General features: G+C 43.1%; 1 protein-coding gene and 1 pseudogene across 7 annotated transcripts in view; both read left to right on the forward strand.

The window, feature by feature from the left end:
* SH3RF2 (SH3 domain containing ring finger 2) overlaps positions 1–17,671 on the forward strand; it is a 125,562-nt gene that overhangs the window by 49,782 nt on the left and 58,109 nt on the right. For all 7 annotated transcript variants that reach the window (XR_009353946.1, XM_059174944.1, XM_059174945.1 and 4 more), the window contains exons 3-5: positions 2,268–2,537; positions 6,083–6,178; positions 12,322–12,645. Coding sequence is in view for 6 of the 7 variants with exons in the window: in XM_059174944.1 (XP_059030927.1) it covers positions 2,268–2,537; positions 6,083–6,178; positions 12,322–12,645 (690 nt within the window). In the remaining variant the exon portion in view is untranslated. The remainder of the gene's footprint in view (positions 1–2,267; positions 2,538–6,082; positions 6,179–12,321; positions 12,646–17,671) is intronic.
* Positions 147–2,258, forward strand: LOC131832208 (ATP synthase F(0) complex subunit C2, mitochondrial-like; annotated as a pseudogene).

Raw genomic sequence — 17,671 nt, forward strand, 5'->3', positions numbered from 1 at the left:
GTTACTAGAACTTACAGTCTGGGGTGCCTGGGTGGCTCAGTACGTTAAAGCCTCTGCCTCCGGCTCAGGTAATGATCTCAGAGTCCTGGGATCAAGCCCCACATCAGACTGTCTGCTCAGCAGGGAGCTGCTTCCCCCCGCCCCCCCCCCCCTCCGCCTGCCTCTCTGCCTATTTGTGATCTCTGTCAAATAAATAAATAAAATCCTAAAAAAAAAAAAAAAAAAAGAACTTGCAGTCTGCCACTCCTGACTTCAAGCAAAACCATGGCTGTTTCTGCGTGTAGAAACCAGTTCCAATTAGAAAAAAAAAAAATGTACTTTACTGAAACAATTATTTAGAGAGACAACTAACAAATGACAGTTCTTTAGCTGATTTTTTTTAAAAAGCAATGATTGATTTCTGACTAATTCTTTGTCTCAGTGCTTCCTAATGATCCAAACACTCTAATAACATTTACACTTTTTGGAGGCGGCTGAAGACAAATTATGTTGCATCACTGCCATATAGCACTTTCTTTTTTTTTAAATTACCTTACTTAACCCACTGAGCCACCCAGGCGCCCCTTTAATTACCTTACTTATATATATATTTTTTATTTTAGTAACCTCTACACACAATGTGGGCTTGAACTCAGAACCCCGAGATCAAGAGTTGCATGGTCCTCCAACTGAGCCATCCAGATGCCCCTCCTATAGTACTTTGTATTTTCAGGGACTTTTCACCTCAATTTACTTCCCATCAACACTGAGGAATAGGTAGAACTGATATCATTAGCCTTTCCTTATTATAGCCATCCTGTAAGAGATGCCATTTAATGGGCCCGTACTATGTATCAAGCAATATGCTAAATGCATTATAAATATTTAGGGCACCTGGGTGGCTCAGTTGGTTAAACATCTGCCTTCGGCTCATGTCATAATCCCAGGGTCCTGAGATCAAGCCCTGCATCAGGCTCCCCGCTCATCAGAGAGCTTGCTTCTTCCTCTCCCTCTGCCCCCCGCTCCCTGCTGGTGTTCTCTACTTCTCTCTTTCTCTCTCAAATAAATAAAATCTTTAGAAAATGCATTATAAATATCTAGTCTTCATGACTACCCTAATGAAGTACATATTCTGTTATTATGCCATTTTATAAATAGATATGATTTATGACAGATTAAATGACGTGACTGCGGTCACATGAAAGGAAAGAGGTAGAGCCAGAATTCCCAATCAGTATTCAGGCCCCAAAAAGAGTCACTGACTCACTCAAGTCCACACAGTTGTGGAAGTCCAAAATCCTGTTCCCTGCATTGTGATTAATAACAGGGGCTCTGGCCCCCGCCCCTCTCTGTCTTCTCTGCGCTGGGAGCAGCTCTTCTGCCAACAGCCCCTCATCCCCTGAAAATGTACACCGCTACAAAGTTCATCTCCACCCACTTCTTGGTAAGGAGCACCGCTCAGCGTTGAGCTGGTCACTAGCTACAGTGGTGCTAAAACCCCTGGAGACACTTATAAGACCCTCAGCAGCTTGACAGCCCCACGTCCCCTGACCTCACTCATTCCTAGCCACAGCTTCCCAACCAGCGCCATTGCAAGTGACATCAACACAGCAGCCAAGTTCATTGGGGCTGGGGCTGCCATGATGGTGGTGGTGGGGGGGTCTGGCGCTGGAGCTGACTTTGGGACTCTTTGGGAGCCTCATCATTGCTTATGGCAGGAATCCCTCTCTGAAGCAACAGCTCTTCTCCTGTGCTATTCTGGGCTATTATGCTCTCTCGGAGGCCATAGGGCTCTTTTGCCTGCTGGTGGCCTTTCTCATCCTCCTCACCATGTGAAGGAGCTGTCTCCACCTCCCTTAGGTTTTCCTCCAGTGTATCATTTGCCCTATATGTTCCTTTCCCTATACCTCCCCAGGCAGCCTGCAGAAAGTGGTTGACTCAGGGTTTGACAGAGGGACGACAAATAAACATAGTATTAATAAGAAAAAAAGAAAAGAAAAGAAAAGAAAAAAGAACAGGGACTCTGAAATCCTGTAGCCTGAGGTCAGACCCTGTATCTTTGCTTTCCCAGCTGGGTCACCATAGGCAAGGTACTAACCTCCTCTGTGCCTCAGTGGCCCTACTTAGAAGAGGAGGTAATAAGAATGTCTATCTCAAAGGTTCAAGAAGATGATCCACATCCAGCACTTAGCACATGGGAAGTGCTCCGTGGTCAGTTTTACTGTTATTCCTTCTGTCCCCCTTGCCTGTGAGCTAAGGATACATTTCATTGGTCTGTGCCACTGCAGGTGCCACGAGCAAAGGCCTTATGTAACTACAGAGGGCAGAATCCTGGTGACCTAAAGTTTAATAAGGGAGATGTCATCCTTCTCCGGAGGCAGCTGGATGAGAAATGGTACCAGGGGGAGATCAATGGAGTCAGCGGGATCTTCCCAGCCGGCTCCGTGGAAGTCATCAAGCAGCTGCCCCAGCCACCCCCACTCTGCCGAGCTCTCTACAACTTTGACCTACGAGACAAAGACAGGAGTGAGAACCAGGACTGCCTGACCTTCCTCAAGGTAAGATTCTGGGCACCCATGGAGATCACGAAAGACTACAGAGAGACTGTGGCAGAACCTGGAGTTGTATAATACTTGCTGATTTTAAAAAAGTATACATATTTTCACATGCATGTTTATATGTAGATATGTGTGCACATGTATATAGTGTGTGTGTGTGTGTGTTTGTGATTCAAAACTAAATGGAAGTTGCCAGAGAAATTAAATGAGAATTTGATGGAAATCCTTAAGCCTTACCTCTTGCAATGACGAAAGTAAGTATTCACTCATTCACTCATTCTATAGTCATTCTTTTTTTTTAGTTTAAAGATTTTATTTGACAGAGATCACAAGTAGGCAGAGAGGCAGGCAGAGAGAGAGAGAGGAGGAAGCAGGCTCCCCACTGAGCAGAGAGCCCAATGCAGGGGGCTTGATCCCAGGACCCTGGGATCATGACCTGAGCCGAAGGCAGAGGCTTTAACCCACTGAGCCACTCAGGCGCCCCATCATTCATCCTATAGTCATTCTTGAGTACTTCTTTGCAGGCACTGGGGATGCAGTATGAAAAAGTCACAGTTCCTGCCTGAGGGCAGACTAGGGGGAGAGACAGATAAGCGGACAAAAATTTACAAATACATTTTGACAATGTGCTGGGCAAAATACAGCTCTTACCTCTTTATGTTTCTGTAAAGCATTCTTGGTGGCCAACTTCTGAGGCTCTCATTTCACTCTTTACAACATTCTATTTTATTATAAACATTGTATTCAAAGCCCTCCAAACACACAGTAAGATAATCATACCTTTATATATGAATAACCTCTTATAAGATAATATTTTCCAAGCACATTAATTACCCTAATATTTTCTTGCCTCTTTTTTTTTTTTAATTCCTCATATAATATGAGGTGAGGATAATTCCTCACCGTGTGCAAGTAACAACACTTTTACTAAAGTCTGGACTACTTTAATTCTCTGAATTCTGTATTTATTATTCCTTAAACATTTAAATTCCCTCAGAGAGGCCAAAGTTAGGGTGATTTTCACTCTTTGCTGCTTGCAATAAGTGCATCAAGTACTAGAAGTGGCTCTGGTACAGTAGCTCAGGAAAGGTCTTCTATTTTGTAAAAGATTTTTATACCACCACCATCAGAAATGAGATTTATTTCACATTGCCTCAAGCTAGATAACATCACTGTCCTCCATATTTTGAAATATTGATCATTATTGTCTTGGCACCTCAGAGTGAGTCCCTTAAGGAAGGTCATTCCATGACCCAAACTGCAATGTCTGTGCTTCAGTGACACTTAGAGGAAGGGCAGTTTAATCCCAGAGATATTTACTGAGTATTTACTTTGTGCCAGGCATTAAGCACTGAGCTCTGGAGACACCACTGGAAGAAGGCAGAGGCAGGAATCATTATTTATGTTTTTGCCGCTCTCTGGGAATTTGCAAAATTTGTAAAAACTTAACTCCACCTGCCCATTCATTCACTGAGCCCACCCATGTGCCAAGCTGCCCACTGGGGATGAAATGATGTACCATTGTCCCTACCTCACAGAGCTGGCAGACTAGTGGAAGGAACAGACAGATGAATGGGAAATTATGACAAAGGAAACAGAAGAGAGGATTTGATCTTCTGGAAGCTTTGGAAGGCTGCGACTACACTAGGAAACTTCATGGTCTTCCTAAACTCAGCAAGTCCAAATTAAACCCAAGATCTTCCCTCACAAAAGTGCTCTTGTCCTAGTGTTTTCTATCTCAGTAGATTGTACAATTTTTTAAAATAAATTTTATTTATTTATTTACAGAGAGAGAGAGAGCACACATAGGCAGAGCAGCAAGTAGAGGGAAAGGGCGGGCTTCCTGCTGAGCAAGGAGCCCAACATGGGGCTCAATCCCAGGACCCCAGGATCCCAGGATCATGACCTGAGCCGAAGGCAGTTACTAACCAACTGAGCCACCCAGATGCCCCTAGATTGTACAGTTTACTCACACATTCACTTATTCATGCATGGACAATTCATTGAAAAATATTTACTGAATGATTACTAAATGGGAACCACTGTATTGGGTGCTGGGGACACAGAAATGAACAGAGCAGACAGAGGCCCTGAACACATGGAGTTTATAGTCTGTTGGGGTAGACAAGCCTTAAAAATGTTATAACCTATAAATGTGTCATTGTAAATTGTGATGGGGTAGAGAAAGCTAAGAAAAGGTATAATGAAATAAGGAACTCAGATTTGGATTTATCTAAATTCCTGAGAGACATGAATCCGAACTTGAGAGCGACTGGTGGATAGATATTCAGATTTGGACTGACGAACAGGTATGGAAGTGGAAAGGCATTCCTGATATGGTATACAGTGAAAAATCAGTGTGTCCTCTAGGACTTCTTTTGTATGAAATATAAGGCTAGGCAAATGAATGTATACATACGCATATACTAGGAGTCAGAACAGTGGGTACCGCTTGCTAGATGATGGGTAAGGGCACAAAGGAGGCTTGTGGGTGCTGGAAATGTTCTGTATCTCTTGATCCGGATGGGGTTTCATGAATATAATGGGTGTTAACATTCATCAACCTTTACATCCAAACTTTATGAACTTTATTGTATGTGTGTTTGTTTCCAGCAGAGTTTTTAGGAATCAGTGTATTTATATGTATATGTTTTATCTTCATAGAGAAGAATCTGGGGTGGGGGGGTTAACAATGGCTGTATCTATATTGTGGTAGAATTACTTGTTTTGTTTACTATGTTTTCTCATATCTCTAGAAATCTACATGTAATCTTTTTTTTTTTTTTTAAGATTTTTAAATTTTTGACAGAGAGAGATCACAAGCAGGCAGAGAGGCAGGCAGAGGGAAAAGAGGAAGCAGGCTTTCCACCAAGTAGAAAGCCCGACATGGGGCTCAATTCTAGGACCCTGAGATCATGACCTGAGCTGAAGGCAAAGGCTTAACCCACTGAGCCACCCAGGTGGCCCTACATGTAATCTTTTATAATAAGAAAGTTTTGAATAAAAAAGCCACCTTAACATTTGATACATTAAAAATTGAATGGGGCACCTGGCTGGCTCAGTCCATGGAACATGCAACTCTTAATCTCAGGGTTGTGAACCTGAGCCCTATGTTGGATGTAAACATTACTTAAAAATAAAAAAATTTTTCTAAAGTTCAATAGGTTCTGAAAAGTCTTCAAAATTAGAATGAAATTTATTCTTCCTTTTGCTAAGCTAAAAAACTATCTCCCTATGGCTCCCATATTGATTTTTGCATCAGATTAATATAAACTAAAGCCCAGATTCTGCTGGTGATTGAAATTCAGAAACATTTCCAAATTTCCTTTTGGATTCCACTGGTCCTCCAAATTATTTCTACTCCTCTTGCAGTCTTGGTGATTCAAATGCTGCCCTTTATAGAGGAAGATTTTATCAATAAATTATGAAAGAGTTACATTTCTTATACTTGACACCATCTGGGATTCCACGCTAGTCTCCAGTGAAAGCTTTCACCATCTGAAAACCAAAAGCAGATGCTGACCTTGAGACTTTGTCTCTTTCAGGACGATATCATCACTGTGATCAGCCGAGTGGATGAGAACTGGGCAGAAGGCAAGTTAGGAGATCAAGTGGGCATCTTCCCGATCTTGTTCGTAGAGGTACGTGAATATCAAGTCTGCATCAGATGCACACTCACCAAAATACACACGTGCCACAGGGATGCCTGACAAAAATGGCTTTTTGACAGGAGGCTTATTCTAGAAGTTAACTAAGGTCTCCAAAGAAAAGATGCCAGAAGGTACCACCCAGTTCTGGGGACTTTTTATTCTGCTGATAGGAGTATAAATTGTGTGATTTCTCATGCTCACACTCAAATAAACCTGTATCAGTAACATTAAAACCTCCATCTCCTTTGATTCAGCAATTCCACATCTGAGAATTTATTGTAAAGAAACGTTCAAACAAGTATGCAAAGGTAGAAGTACAGAGTATTCACCACAGCCTTGTGTGTAATGGTGAAAAGACAGAAATCATCTAAGTATCTGGCAATAAGGATTTCATTGTTAAAAATTATGGTGATGAAAAGATAAATACCCATGAAAAATAATGTTAAAGAAGAATATTCAATATCATTAAGTATTTGGTATTATGGAAAGAGGCTTATGATTTCTTGGTAAGTAAACTAAGTTTAATGGGTCTGGAGTTTTGGATTAGGAGATCAGAAAGTCCTGAAGATCTGTTTCACAACAATATGAATTATATTCAACACTACTGAATCATATACTTTAAAACGGTTATTAGAAAAATAAAAAAAATAATTAATAAAAGTTATTAGGGTAAATTTATGTCATGTGCTTTTTATCACAATAAATAAATGGAACTGTATGAAACTAGGTTTATAAATATGTGTGTGTGTATATAAATAGAGGACTGAAAGAATATGTACTAAAATATTAACACTGGTGATCATGAGATAGTGAAATTCTAGATAATTTTCCTATTCTTCTGTAATTTGTATCCTATAAATCTTCTGATAGGATCATATTGATATATTCTTTCTGGGCTTTTTAAAGCTACTTTAAAAAGAAAACAAAGGGGCACCTGGGTGGCTCAGTGGGTTGAGCCGCTACCTTCAGCTCGGGTCATGATCCCAGGGTTCTGGGATTGAGTCCCGCATCGGGCTCTCTGCTCGGCAGGGAGTCTGCTTCCTCCTCTCTCTCTCTCTGCCTGCCTCTCTGCCTACTTGTCATCTCTCTCTGTCAAATAAATAAATAAAATCTTTAAAAAAAAAAAAAGAAAGAAAAGAAAACAAAGGAAGAGCACATGCTAGACTCCGTCCACCTGCTTCTCAAATATAAATAATACTGTAACCTGGAGTTCCTAACTTCTGTGTCCTCCAGCCTCACCCTGGCTTGAGGCAGGTCATTACAAATTTAAAAGAGGTTCCATTGTTTAAATGCATTAACTGGATGCTTACCAGGCACAAAGCATTAAAAGTAAGCAGTGGGGAGCTACAAATGCAGTAAGAGGCATGCTTTCCACCCTCTAGGAAGGTTGGGTGAAAACAGACAAAGGCATAATTGAGGATACAGGCGACCAGTTCTTTCATTCTTAAGAGCCAAAACAGGTTCTGAAGCAAATGGTGTGCCCAGAACACTATCCAGCTTGCAAGATTCTCCACAACTCTTTCCACTCAGTTAATATCGAAGGGATGAAAAATGGAGGGGAAGGAAAGAGGATGAGTCCCGAGAGGCTGGTCTTCTAGTAAACAATATTCTCATTATCAGTGCTTTTCCTCTTGCTGAGGCACACACACCCAATTCTCTCCACCTGTTCAAATCTCACTCGGGTTACAAGGCTCAACTAGAAGCTTGGCTTCTTCCATAAAATTTCACCACTAACTGACCACTCAGTTGTCTCTGTCTTCTCTAAATACCTAATGGCTGTGTTCCTTATACTGCACAGGCTAGACTAACACAGAACAAGTACTATGTAAAAAAAAAAATTAGCTAGTTCCCCTAGCCCCATCTGTCTTCAAGGTAGCTGAGAAGTACCTGGGAGCACAAGGACTGTCTAGTAAATATCATGATCTCTGCTGTATCATAAAAAGTTTGGACTTGATCCAGAAGTCAGTAGACACCATGGAAAGATTTTAAGGGACCCAGGAAGTCTATCAGACGTGGGTTTATTAAAGACGGTTCTTCTGGCTACAGTGGGAAGAATAATTTGAAGAGGAGAGCAGAAAAAGCAGAAATACCAGTTAGGAGGCCAGTGTGTGCATGGCCCAGTTACAAGACGACAGTGGGTTGGACCAGGAGATGGGAAATAAATGGATGGATTCAAACACCGCTTAGGAGGTAGATCCACAGGACTTGAATGTTGAGGGAAGTGAGGAACAGGGCAGAAGAACTGGTCAAGAATGCGTGCCTCACTTTCTGCTTTGTATCTGCTTAGGTTAGCAGTGGAGGCATTTGCTGGGTCAAGTAGCATTTGCTAAAAAGGGACAGTTAATAGTTAGTTAACATGGGGAGACAGTGGTTAAGTCTCCAAGGACAGAGATCAGCTATAGTTAATACCTAGCTGGATACATAAGAGATGGCTCAATTTTTGCATTTTAGAGTTTGCACGGTCCCCTGCATTATTTCAAGATGCTTCTCCATAGCTCTGGGTGGGGGAAAGGACCATTGGCTTTATTACCCATCTCTGATATCCTTTTTTCCAAAACTTCTACGTTTAATGATTATTCATTTGGACATTCTCCCCACTACTTCACCTCTAAAATTAGCGATTACAAGAACCCTCAAGATTATCATCAAACTAGCCATTGCTTCATTTGTTCTCCTAATTGCGAGGAGGGGAAAAGGATAATCAAGTGGTTGCTCTAATCTGGGAACCTGATTTTCAAAAATTACTTGAAATCTTAATTGAGCTTTTTAAAGCAGTACTTAAATTTTGACTCCAGTCATTTCATTAAGACTAGCACTTGCTGAGAACTCTTTAAGTAAGTTTTGAATTACTAGCGCCAAGCAAAGCAATAGGAAAGAAGGAAAGCTTTCTTCTAAGAGTGACATGGGTTTTGGGGGGGTTGTTGTTGTTGTTGTTGTTGTTTTCTGCACAAACAGGATTTTTCTTGTTAATGTATCATTTGATTTATTGAAGAGCACCTGGATAAAAAGGTGGTAAAACAAATGCTGAGCTTAGACCCATTCCTGTCAGGACTTCTCCAGTGAGCCCTGCCTGGGTTATGTGAACCTTGCTCAGCCCAATGAACCTCAAGGATGTTGTTTCAAATGAGTGGAAACAAATTTAAGAGCTGTGCAGTCCTCCCTCAACTGAGCTATTAATCATGTTGGCAGAGCAGAGGGCAGACCAAGAGTCACACTGAGCCCTTTGTCAATGTTTCTGATGAAAACAATGAAGGTGTTGCTCACCTGGGGACAGAACAATTAGGTAGAGGGGAAAAAAAAAAAAGAAAGAAAAATAATCAGCCTATTTCATTGTACCTGTGAATGACCATAAAGAACTTTACTCATTCAACTCAGAGAATATATATTGTCCTCTTACCGGGTGAACAATGGAGGGATCGGTGCTCTAGGAAACGTAAGACCTTGTCCCCTCTTCCAGACTGCCGTCAGAGCTTGCCTAGACGATTTCCAGAACTTCCTAGCTGGTCTCCCTACTTATGGGCTGGCACTTCCAAATAACATCCAGAATGAGCTTTTATGTGTTTCTTTTTATTTGCATACGGTAGAATTTACTCTTTTTGGTGTCCACTTCTACAAATTTTGGTAAATACGTACACCACCATCAAGATAATAGAGTAGTCTCAACACCTCCCCCCAAAATAAAACAGCGTGCAGACTCTCTGTAGCCAGCCTCTTCCCTGACTCCCAACTGCTGGCAGTGCTGATCTCATTCCTGCTCCTGTAATTTCCCTTTTCCAGAATGTCCTATCAGTGGAATCATACGGAATGTAACCTCTGAGTCTGGCTTCTTTCACTTAGCACAGAGCATTCTGGACTCATCCGTGTTGTTAGGTGGATCCGCAGCTTGTCCCTCTCTATTGACGAGCCATGATCTACTGTATGGATGTGCCAGGGTTTGTTTGTCCGTGCACCAGTTCAAAGACAATGCAGTTATTTCCAGTTATTAGCAGCTATGAGTAAAGTACTATAAACATTTGCATACCAATTTCTGAGTGAGCCTAAGTTTTCATGGCTCTTCAGTAATTACGTGGGAGTGGGCTGGCTGGGTCAGATGCTAAGTGTGGGTTTAACTTGGTTAAGAAACTGCCAAACCGTAGCATGAGCTTTTAAAAGCATTAATCAGATCATGTCATTCCTCTATCTAATCCTGCCAGAGGCTTCCTATTACACTTAGAATAAACTTGAGCCTCCTAGGACCTCTGGGACCCAGCCCTTGCCTGTCTCTTTGACTACCTGCTCCTCACTCGCTCTGTTCCAACTTTGGTTTCTTTCCTGACTTTTTCTCAAATAGACTGTTTTTTACCTCCTTAGGATCTTTCCATTAGGATATGATCCCTCTGTCTGGAATATTCTTACCCCATATTCACATGGCTAGTTCCTTCGTGTCATCTGTGTCCTGGTTAAATGTCATCTCCTCAGTGGGATTTCCTTGACACCCCCCCCACACTCTCTATCACTCCAAAGCCTGCCTGCCTGCCTTTCTTTCTTTCTTTCTTTCTTTCTTTCTTTTTTTTTTTTTTTAAGATTTTATTTATATATCGAAGGGAGAATCAGGCTCCCCATGGAGCAAGGAGCCTGATGCGGGACTCGATCCTAGGACACTGGGACCATGACCTGAGCCGAAGGCAACCACTTAACCAATCGAGCCACCTAGGCATCCCACAAAGCTCTTACTTCTATCTGATATTCTCTTGTTTTGTTGTTTACTGGCTGTGCCATTTATAGATCACCCCTTCTTGTCCACAGCTCTCTCATCTGTAAAGTAAACATAATAATGCCACTTCCCTACCTGATGATTTTCTCTTTCACAATATTACAAGCTTCTTGAGGTAGGAACTACCTCCTCTTTAAAATTTTCGTTATTGGTGGGACACCTGGGTGACTCAGTCAGCCAAGTGGCTGCCTTTGCCTTGGCACGATCCCAGCATCCTGGGATCAAGTCCCACATTGGGCTCCTTGCTCATCGGGAAGCCTGCTTCTCCCACTGCCTCTGCCTGCCTATGCTCCCTCTCTCTCCCTCTCTCTCTGACCAAAAATTTAAAAAAAAAAAAAAAAAGAAAAAAGAAAGAAATCTTTAAAATTTTCGATATTGGCTATTTTAGTCCTTTGCCCATTGTCATAAGAAGTTCTTAAATGGGCAAATTCCCTTTTACTTTTATAGTTGAATCTCTACATTAGAATGAGACTTGTGGCTTTGGAGGGCAATTTGGTCAGCATATTTCAGCCTTCCGAAGGAACTGAGCTCAAAATACAGCACAGTTGGTGGTTGTCCCAGAGCTAGGACTAGATTGCAAGAGCTGGCTTTTTTATTTTCAGGAATTTTGCTAACTACTTATAAACCACTGATAGATATTTATACCATAGAAATTAGTAAACTCTACAAAATAGGGCTCATTCTTTTCTTTTTCTTTCCTCTTCTCTTTTCCTGATTTACCAGCTTATCATGGACTAAGACGTATGGAATAGGAAAGAATGGTGGGGAGATGAAAGTGTTCAAAGGAAGTAGTGAAAGCTGGTCTTAGCTTAAAGATTCAAAGTTCCGGACAGATTGACATTCTGGTGCAGATGCTTCTCAAATATATAAACCTGAGCAACTTTCACATACACATGATTGCACAGACACTCACTGTGCACATCTGGGGAGTAGAGTAGAGATGGACTGCCCTCAGGTAGCTACCAGTCAGGGTGTAGGGGGTGGGAATGGAAGGGAAGTGATTGCAGGGCAGTGTGTAAAGTGCCCCAGTGGGAAAGCACAGGGGCCGCAGCCCACCCAGGGGCGTTCGGGAGAGGCTCAAAGAGGAAAAGGGTGTGCCTGGGAGAAATGGGAGAAGGAAGACTGCTCCCAGTCGGCGAAGACTATCATGGCTTATTTTTAACTCCCACAGACCACAATAAAGAATAAAAGCAATACGTGCTTTGCAAGGGAGTCGTCAGGGTGTACTGATACAGCAGAGTAACTGGGACATATCGCTAAAAGATGGAAGTTGACCAAAGATGACTGTGGCATCTGAACTCGTGTCAGACTAACCTGGGTAGGACTTAGCTGCTCACACTAGATCAGGAAGCTAACTTGTCATGGACTTCTGTGTTTCCAGCCCAACCTCACTGCAAGACACCTCCTAGAGAAGAACAAAGGCCGGCAGTCAGCCCGCACAAAGAGCCTGTCCCTGGTGCCCTCATCCTCCCGAGGCAAAGCAGCCAACACACCCACCCTGCGAAGGGGCCCTGGGTCCAGGAGGAAGGGGCCTGGGCAGTTCTCCATCACAACAGCCTTGAACACTCTCAACAGGATGGTTCATTCTCCCTCGGGGCGCCATATGGTGGAGATCAGCACCCCAGTGCTCATCAGCTCCAGCAACCCCTCTGTGATCACCCAGCACATGGAGAAAGCAGACCTTCCTCCCAGCTCTGTGGGGCAGGTAGGAAACACACCATTGGAATCAGGGTATATTGGTATTAGGCGGGTCACGCACACCGTTTCACAAGCAATACTGGATATTTAGTACCTGACGAGCATCCATAATGCATTAATAGTAACTACTGCCGTGTGTATTACATGTCAGAGCTGCAGACGTGTGACCTCCTGTTGTCCTTGAAACGGCCTCTTGAGTTAGGTGTCATTACTGTTATCCCCAATTTACAGGTGGGAAAACTGAGGCCAAGAGGAGTCAAACAACTTGCCAGATCCTCACAGATACTTTGCTTTCCCATACCAAAAGCCACAACATGGTTCCTGTCCCTTAAAGAACTTCCCTCCAAAAAATGGCACCCGTTTTCCCGAAAGGGTTTTGGCATCACGGTTAGAGATTGACTTTTCTGTCCTGTGGCATCATATGGAAAGGAAGGAAAAGAGAAAGGGAAACTGTGGGTTACTAGGTGTTTTCAGGACTGGCTACATAATCCACAGGGCCCAGTGCAAAGTGAAAACAAGATAATACGTGCAAAGTGCTTAGCACAATGCCTGGCACGTTACGAAACACCCGATGAGCACTAGCTCTTCCTACTATTATTACTAAGCCCAAACACTGAATTGCCAACTGAAGGGAGTGGAGAGTGTGGCAACCCAGAAGCAGAAGTACTTTTAACAGCATGTGGCTATTTAGGTTGAAGGGTACTTGGAAAGATGAAGGACTGGAGGTAGGAGGCAAGGTAATTAAGAACAACTACATGTTGGGGATTCTGCGGAAAACACTCTTTGGAACGATGCAGGTGGCAACTTGAAAGGACAAACTTCAACTTGCACTGATGTGTTTTTTTGAAGCTGTAAATCTTGTTTTAAAACATGAATCTCTACCTTGGGATTAAAGGACTTAATTGGACTCTAATCCCTTTTTAACAAGACGAGGAGGAGGAGAAAGTCAAGGGCTTCTCAAAGACCCGTGTGCTGGTCTGAAACAAAAACAATCTCTGTGACATTTTCTGTCGTACACCACTGTCTGGATCTCGAAGAGGCTGACTGCTCATGTGCTTCCGCCCACCGGCTGCGCGACATACACTCACTCACAGACACACACATACACGCACACACATGCACACAGACACACACACACGTACATCTTCCCCTCCACGTACTCTCTCCTGACTTAAAGAAGCAAAAAGTTCCCTTCCTACACACACATTCCAGATGCTTTTTTACAAGTACACACATGCTTTGTGCCCAAAGTTCTTCCTCCACCACAGATACACACATGTGCACACCCGCACGCACGCGCACACACACACACACACACTAAAATGAGGGGCCCAGTGACTTATAATTAAGCCAAAGACTAACTGAATTTTTCTGAAACCATTTTTTATAGAGAGAGCTGGATATAGGAAGTACAGCCCACACTCAGTAGATACAAGCAAGCTCACTCAGCTCTTAAGTTGGTTTCCCAAAAGATTGAGCCCAGAGTCACTTTTCATGTGCCTTTATAATTCTTCTTTCCAGTCATTTGCCTCATCTACAGAGAGGTTGGACCAGAGTGGAGAATCCTAGTAGGATTGAAAATAAATAGTATCCCCCCCACAAAAAAAAGTTTTAATAAAAAAGATAAAATAAATAGTATTTTTTTTCTAGTTTTCACAGACGGTGAGACTTCCAAAGTTGGGCATTTGCATATGCTAGTCCCAGGGAATCTATGCACAGTATCGATAGCCTTTCTCATTTCAGATGGCTGTGGATTGTAAGTATTTCTACATGTTTGCCCCGGTGTTGTCAAAAATACTCTTAAAAGACTTCACTTAATAAGCTACATCTAAAGAAGGGTAAAAAAATTTGAGCAAATGACAAGTTCTTTTGCTTTTTTCTCTAAATCCTTCCAAGCTTTCCTCTCTACCTTCCCCATTGCACCACCCTGCACAGTGCCTAGTCCCTAGTAAGCACTCCAAATCAAGGAATCAAGACATTGGAGTTAAAAATCTGGGCCGATGCTAGTGACAGATCCTCAGACAGGGAAGACTGGAAGAGGACTGGTTTTAGAAAGCTCAGACAGGTCAGTGTAACTCTTTCAACCAATAAACATCTGTTGGGTGCTTACATTTTGCTAGTAACCATAGTGAGTACTGGGGATTCTACTACCAAAACAACAAGAACAGCAGCAATATTCTTGGCCACTTACTGAGACTAATATGATTGATGGATGGGAGAAATAGGATGATATCCTCTGACAGCAAAGTCTTTTATTTGCTGCTGGTCTCCTAAGTCCTGCTCTCTATCCTAAAAGGTGATAAGAGCCTTTGTAGGGGAGATACTATCAACACTTTACAGCAAGGTAATTAAGTCCTCCCTCCCAAATGATATGGTCACAGTCCATGTAATTAGTAAACAGTGAGAGTCTGGATTAACCCTAGAATTGTCTGATTCTCGAACATACACTCTTGTCACTACACTATGCCATCAACAGAGAAGTCATCAGGCAACGCTATTAGGATGTTAGTGTAGTTCAGCTTGGATGTCTGTAGCCTCCCTCCGCTCAGACCCTTCATCAGACTTCCCTTAGACTCCCAGGCCCTCCAGCATTGTCTTCCCCACCCACCACATTCTCCAGTAAAGAATTTGCCTTGAGTCTTTCACACCTAATTGTTTTCACTTACTATCACTTTGTTCCTTTATGAATTATCAACTGTGTGCAACCATCACATAGGCTGCTGTAGGCACCACTAGTAAGCCCTTGCTGTCCAGGAACTCCCAATCTAGTGGGGACACAAAAAATGAATGACTGACTATAGTGGGGTTAGGGCTTCCTGACATGGGACAAGAGCCTCCTGGCACCGACATTGGCTTTAGCAGTTCAGAGACGCAGAGTTAATAACACAGACCTACAGACCGAGAAAGCTGTTTCCTTTCCAATTTTCCCCAAACCCCTGGATGATATTAGGAAGCTCCCAGTTTGGTGCAGACGTTTGCTAATAATCTGCCTCTGGAAGAAGGAAAGAGCATGGCCTGAGGACCAGGGCTTGAGGCAAAGCTATTGCCCATCTCTGAACTGAATAACACTGAACATTTTTCTCATATTGTCTGATGGGTAATCTTCCATATGTGGTAAGTGCTACTGGTTTTATGTTCACAGAAGTGTATGAAAACAGAGGCCAGAGCAAGGAATTTTGTTTTCCTGTTGTTGTTGTGTCTTCTCACCTGTGGGAAACCACTTGACACGTTTGGCTAGAAGGTCAGGAAATGACCTCATAGATGAACTTTGCACTAAATACAGCTATCCTTGAAAACAATTCAGGATTAGACCTGAAGAGGCTGAGTGGGTTCTCTGGGAAACTGTGATGGAGGAGGTTAAGTGGGGGATTGGAACCCATGGAGTTGGCCTTTGGGAGAGTTCTGAAGATGATCTCTAAGTCTGCAATGAGAAGGGATGCCTTAGAAAGAGAAAGTCAACTGCACCAGATGCCAGTTAGGAAGAAATCCTTCAGCAGTGGAAGCCAGTGGAAGCCAGGCCCACCCTAGAGATTCTGCAATTCACTTGTTCACGATGTGGAGGCTGCTTGCCCCGTTTCTCCCGCACTCACAGAACAATGAAGCACTCTTCTTTTCTGGTCCTTCAGTACACCCTCCATGTCCTTCCCTGCCCCACACCCCACTACCTGTCCCCCACCCCCTCTCCTTCAGCCTGCCACTCTTTCTGTACACATATCCCGGTTAGTGGAGCTGCTGGACAACTAGAAAGCCTGCCATCATTCCAGAGTTTTCTCCTTCCCTCACCTCTTACATCCAGTCAGTCAGCAAGCTCCTTTTGCCACCTGAGTAGTTGCATAACTTCTGTCCGTTCCATCCCAGTGCCTTCGTCCGGGTCCGCAGCTCTTGCCTAGACCATCGCTTCAGCCTCCACCCTGGTGTCCCAGACGTCAGGCTCAGTCACCACACCTCACCCCACCCACCCCTTCACCCCCACCCATTCTTCCAGTCACGGCCTCTATCACAACTTCTTGAAAACCCAAATCCATTTCAGCCATTTTTCTTACCCAAACTGCCCGTCGGTCCCTTCAGACCACAGAAGAAGTAATTAATACCTGCCGCTTATTGAGTGGCCACTAAACGCCAGAAACCATAATGATGATTTGCAGACATGCTGACTTGCCCCACAGCTGTTTAGAGTAGGCACTGGTATGCCCATTTTATCAAATAGGAAAACGTGGGGGACAGAAAGATGAAGTAACTTGCCTCAAGTCTCAAAGTGAGAAACAGAGCCAGGATTTGAGGGCAGACCTGTGCTCTCTCCCCTAAATAAGTTAAGGCATTCTAGAGCCTCCATGATCTGGCTACAGTCCCCCTTCCAGCACTCCCAGACCCCCATACCCACGACGTACACACACACACACCCACATGCAAATGTATGCATGTGCATGCACAGACACACACACCAGCGTGCACACACACAAAATTTGTAGTGATTTACTTGACACTTTGAAGCACAGTACGTATACCCCAGGCCACCTCTCTGCTTTTTGTCCTTATACCCAGCATAATGCCTGCATTTTTACAGGCAAAGAACAAATGTTTGTTGATTAAATTAAAGGCTATTTCTCTAGGAATTTATTTTTGGTGCATTCACCTGTTACAATCATATCCACATCCCAAAGGCCCTTACGCATTACCATTTCCTTCAAGAAGTTCTTGCCAGTTCTCCTGGCAGAATTAATATCTCCCCGGTGTTCACAGCATTTTGTTTATACTCGAGTTATAACTTGCTTGGCACTGTCAATACCACACATACATCTTATCACCATGCTCACCAAGAATGCATACTTCTTCAGGGCGGGGATGGTGTTTTGTTCATTTATGTTACTGTTGACTTTCCAAACCCCAGTAAAGGTTTCTAATAACACATTTTGCTGCAAGAATTAAAAACAAAGTCAGAGACCTCTGACTTTTTAAAATAATTACCAGTCCCTGTCCCTTCTTCTGATTACCCAGAAAACAGAAGAGATAAGACAGAGAAGAAAACGGCAGGG

The sequence above is a fragment of the Mustela lutreola genome, chromosome 5, assembly GCF_030435805.1.
Source record: "Mustela lutreola isolate mMusLut2 chromosome 5, mMusLut2.pri, whole genome shotgun sequence".
Taxonomy (NCBI): domain Eukaryota; kingdom Metazoa; phylum Chordata; class Mammalia; order Carnivora; family Mustelidae; genus Mustela; species Mustela lutreola.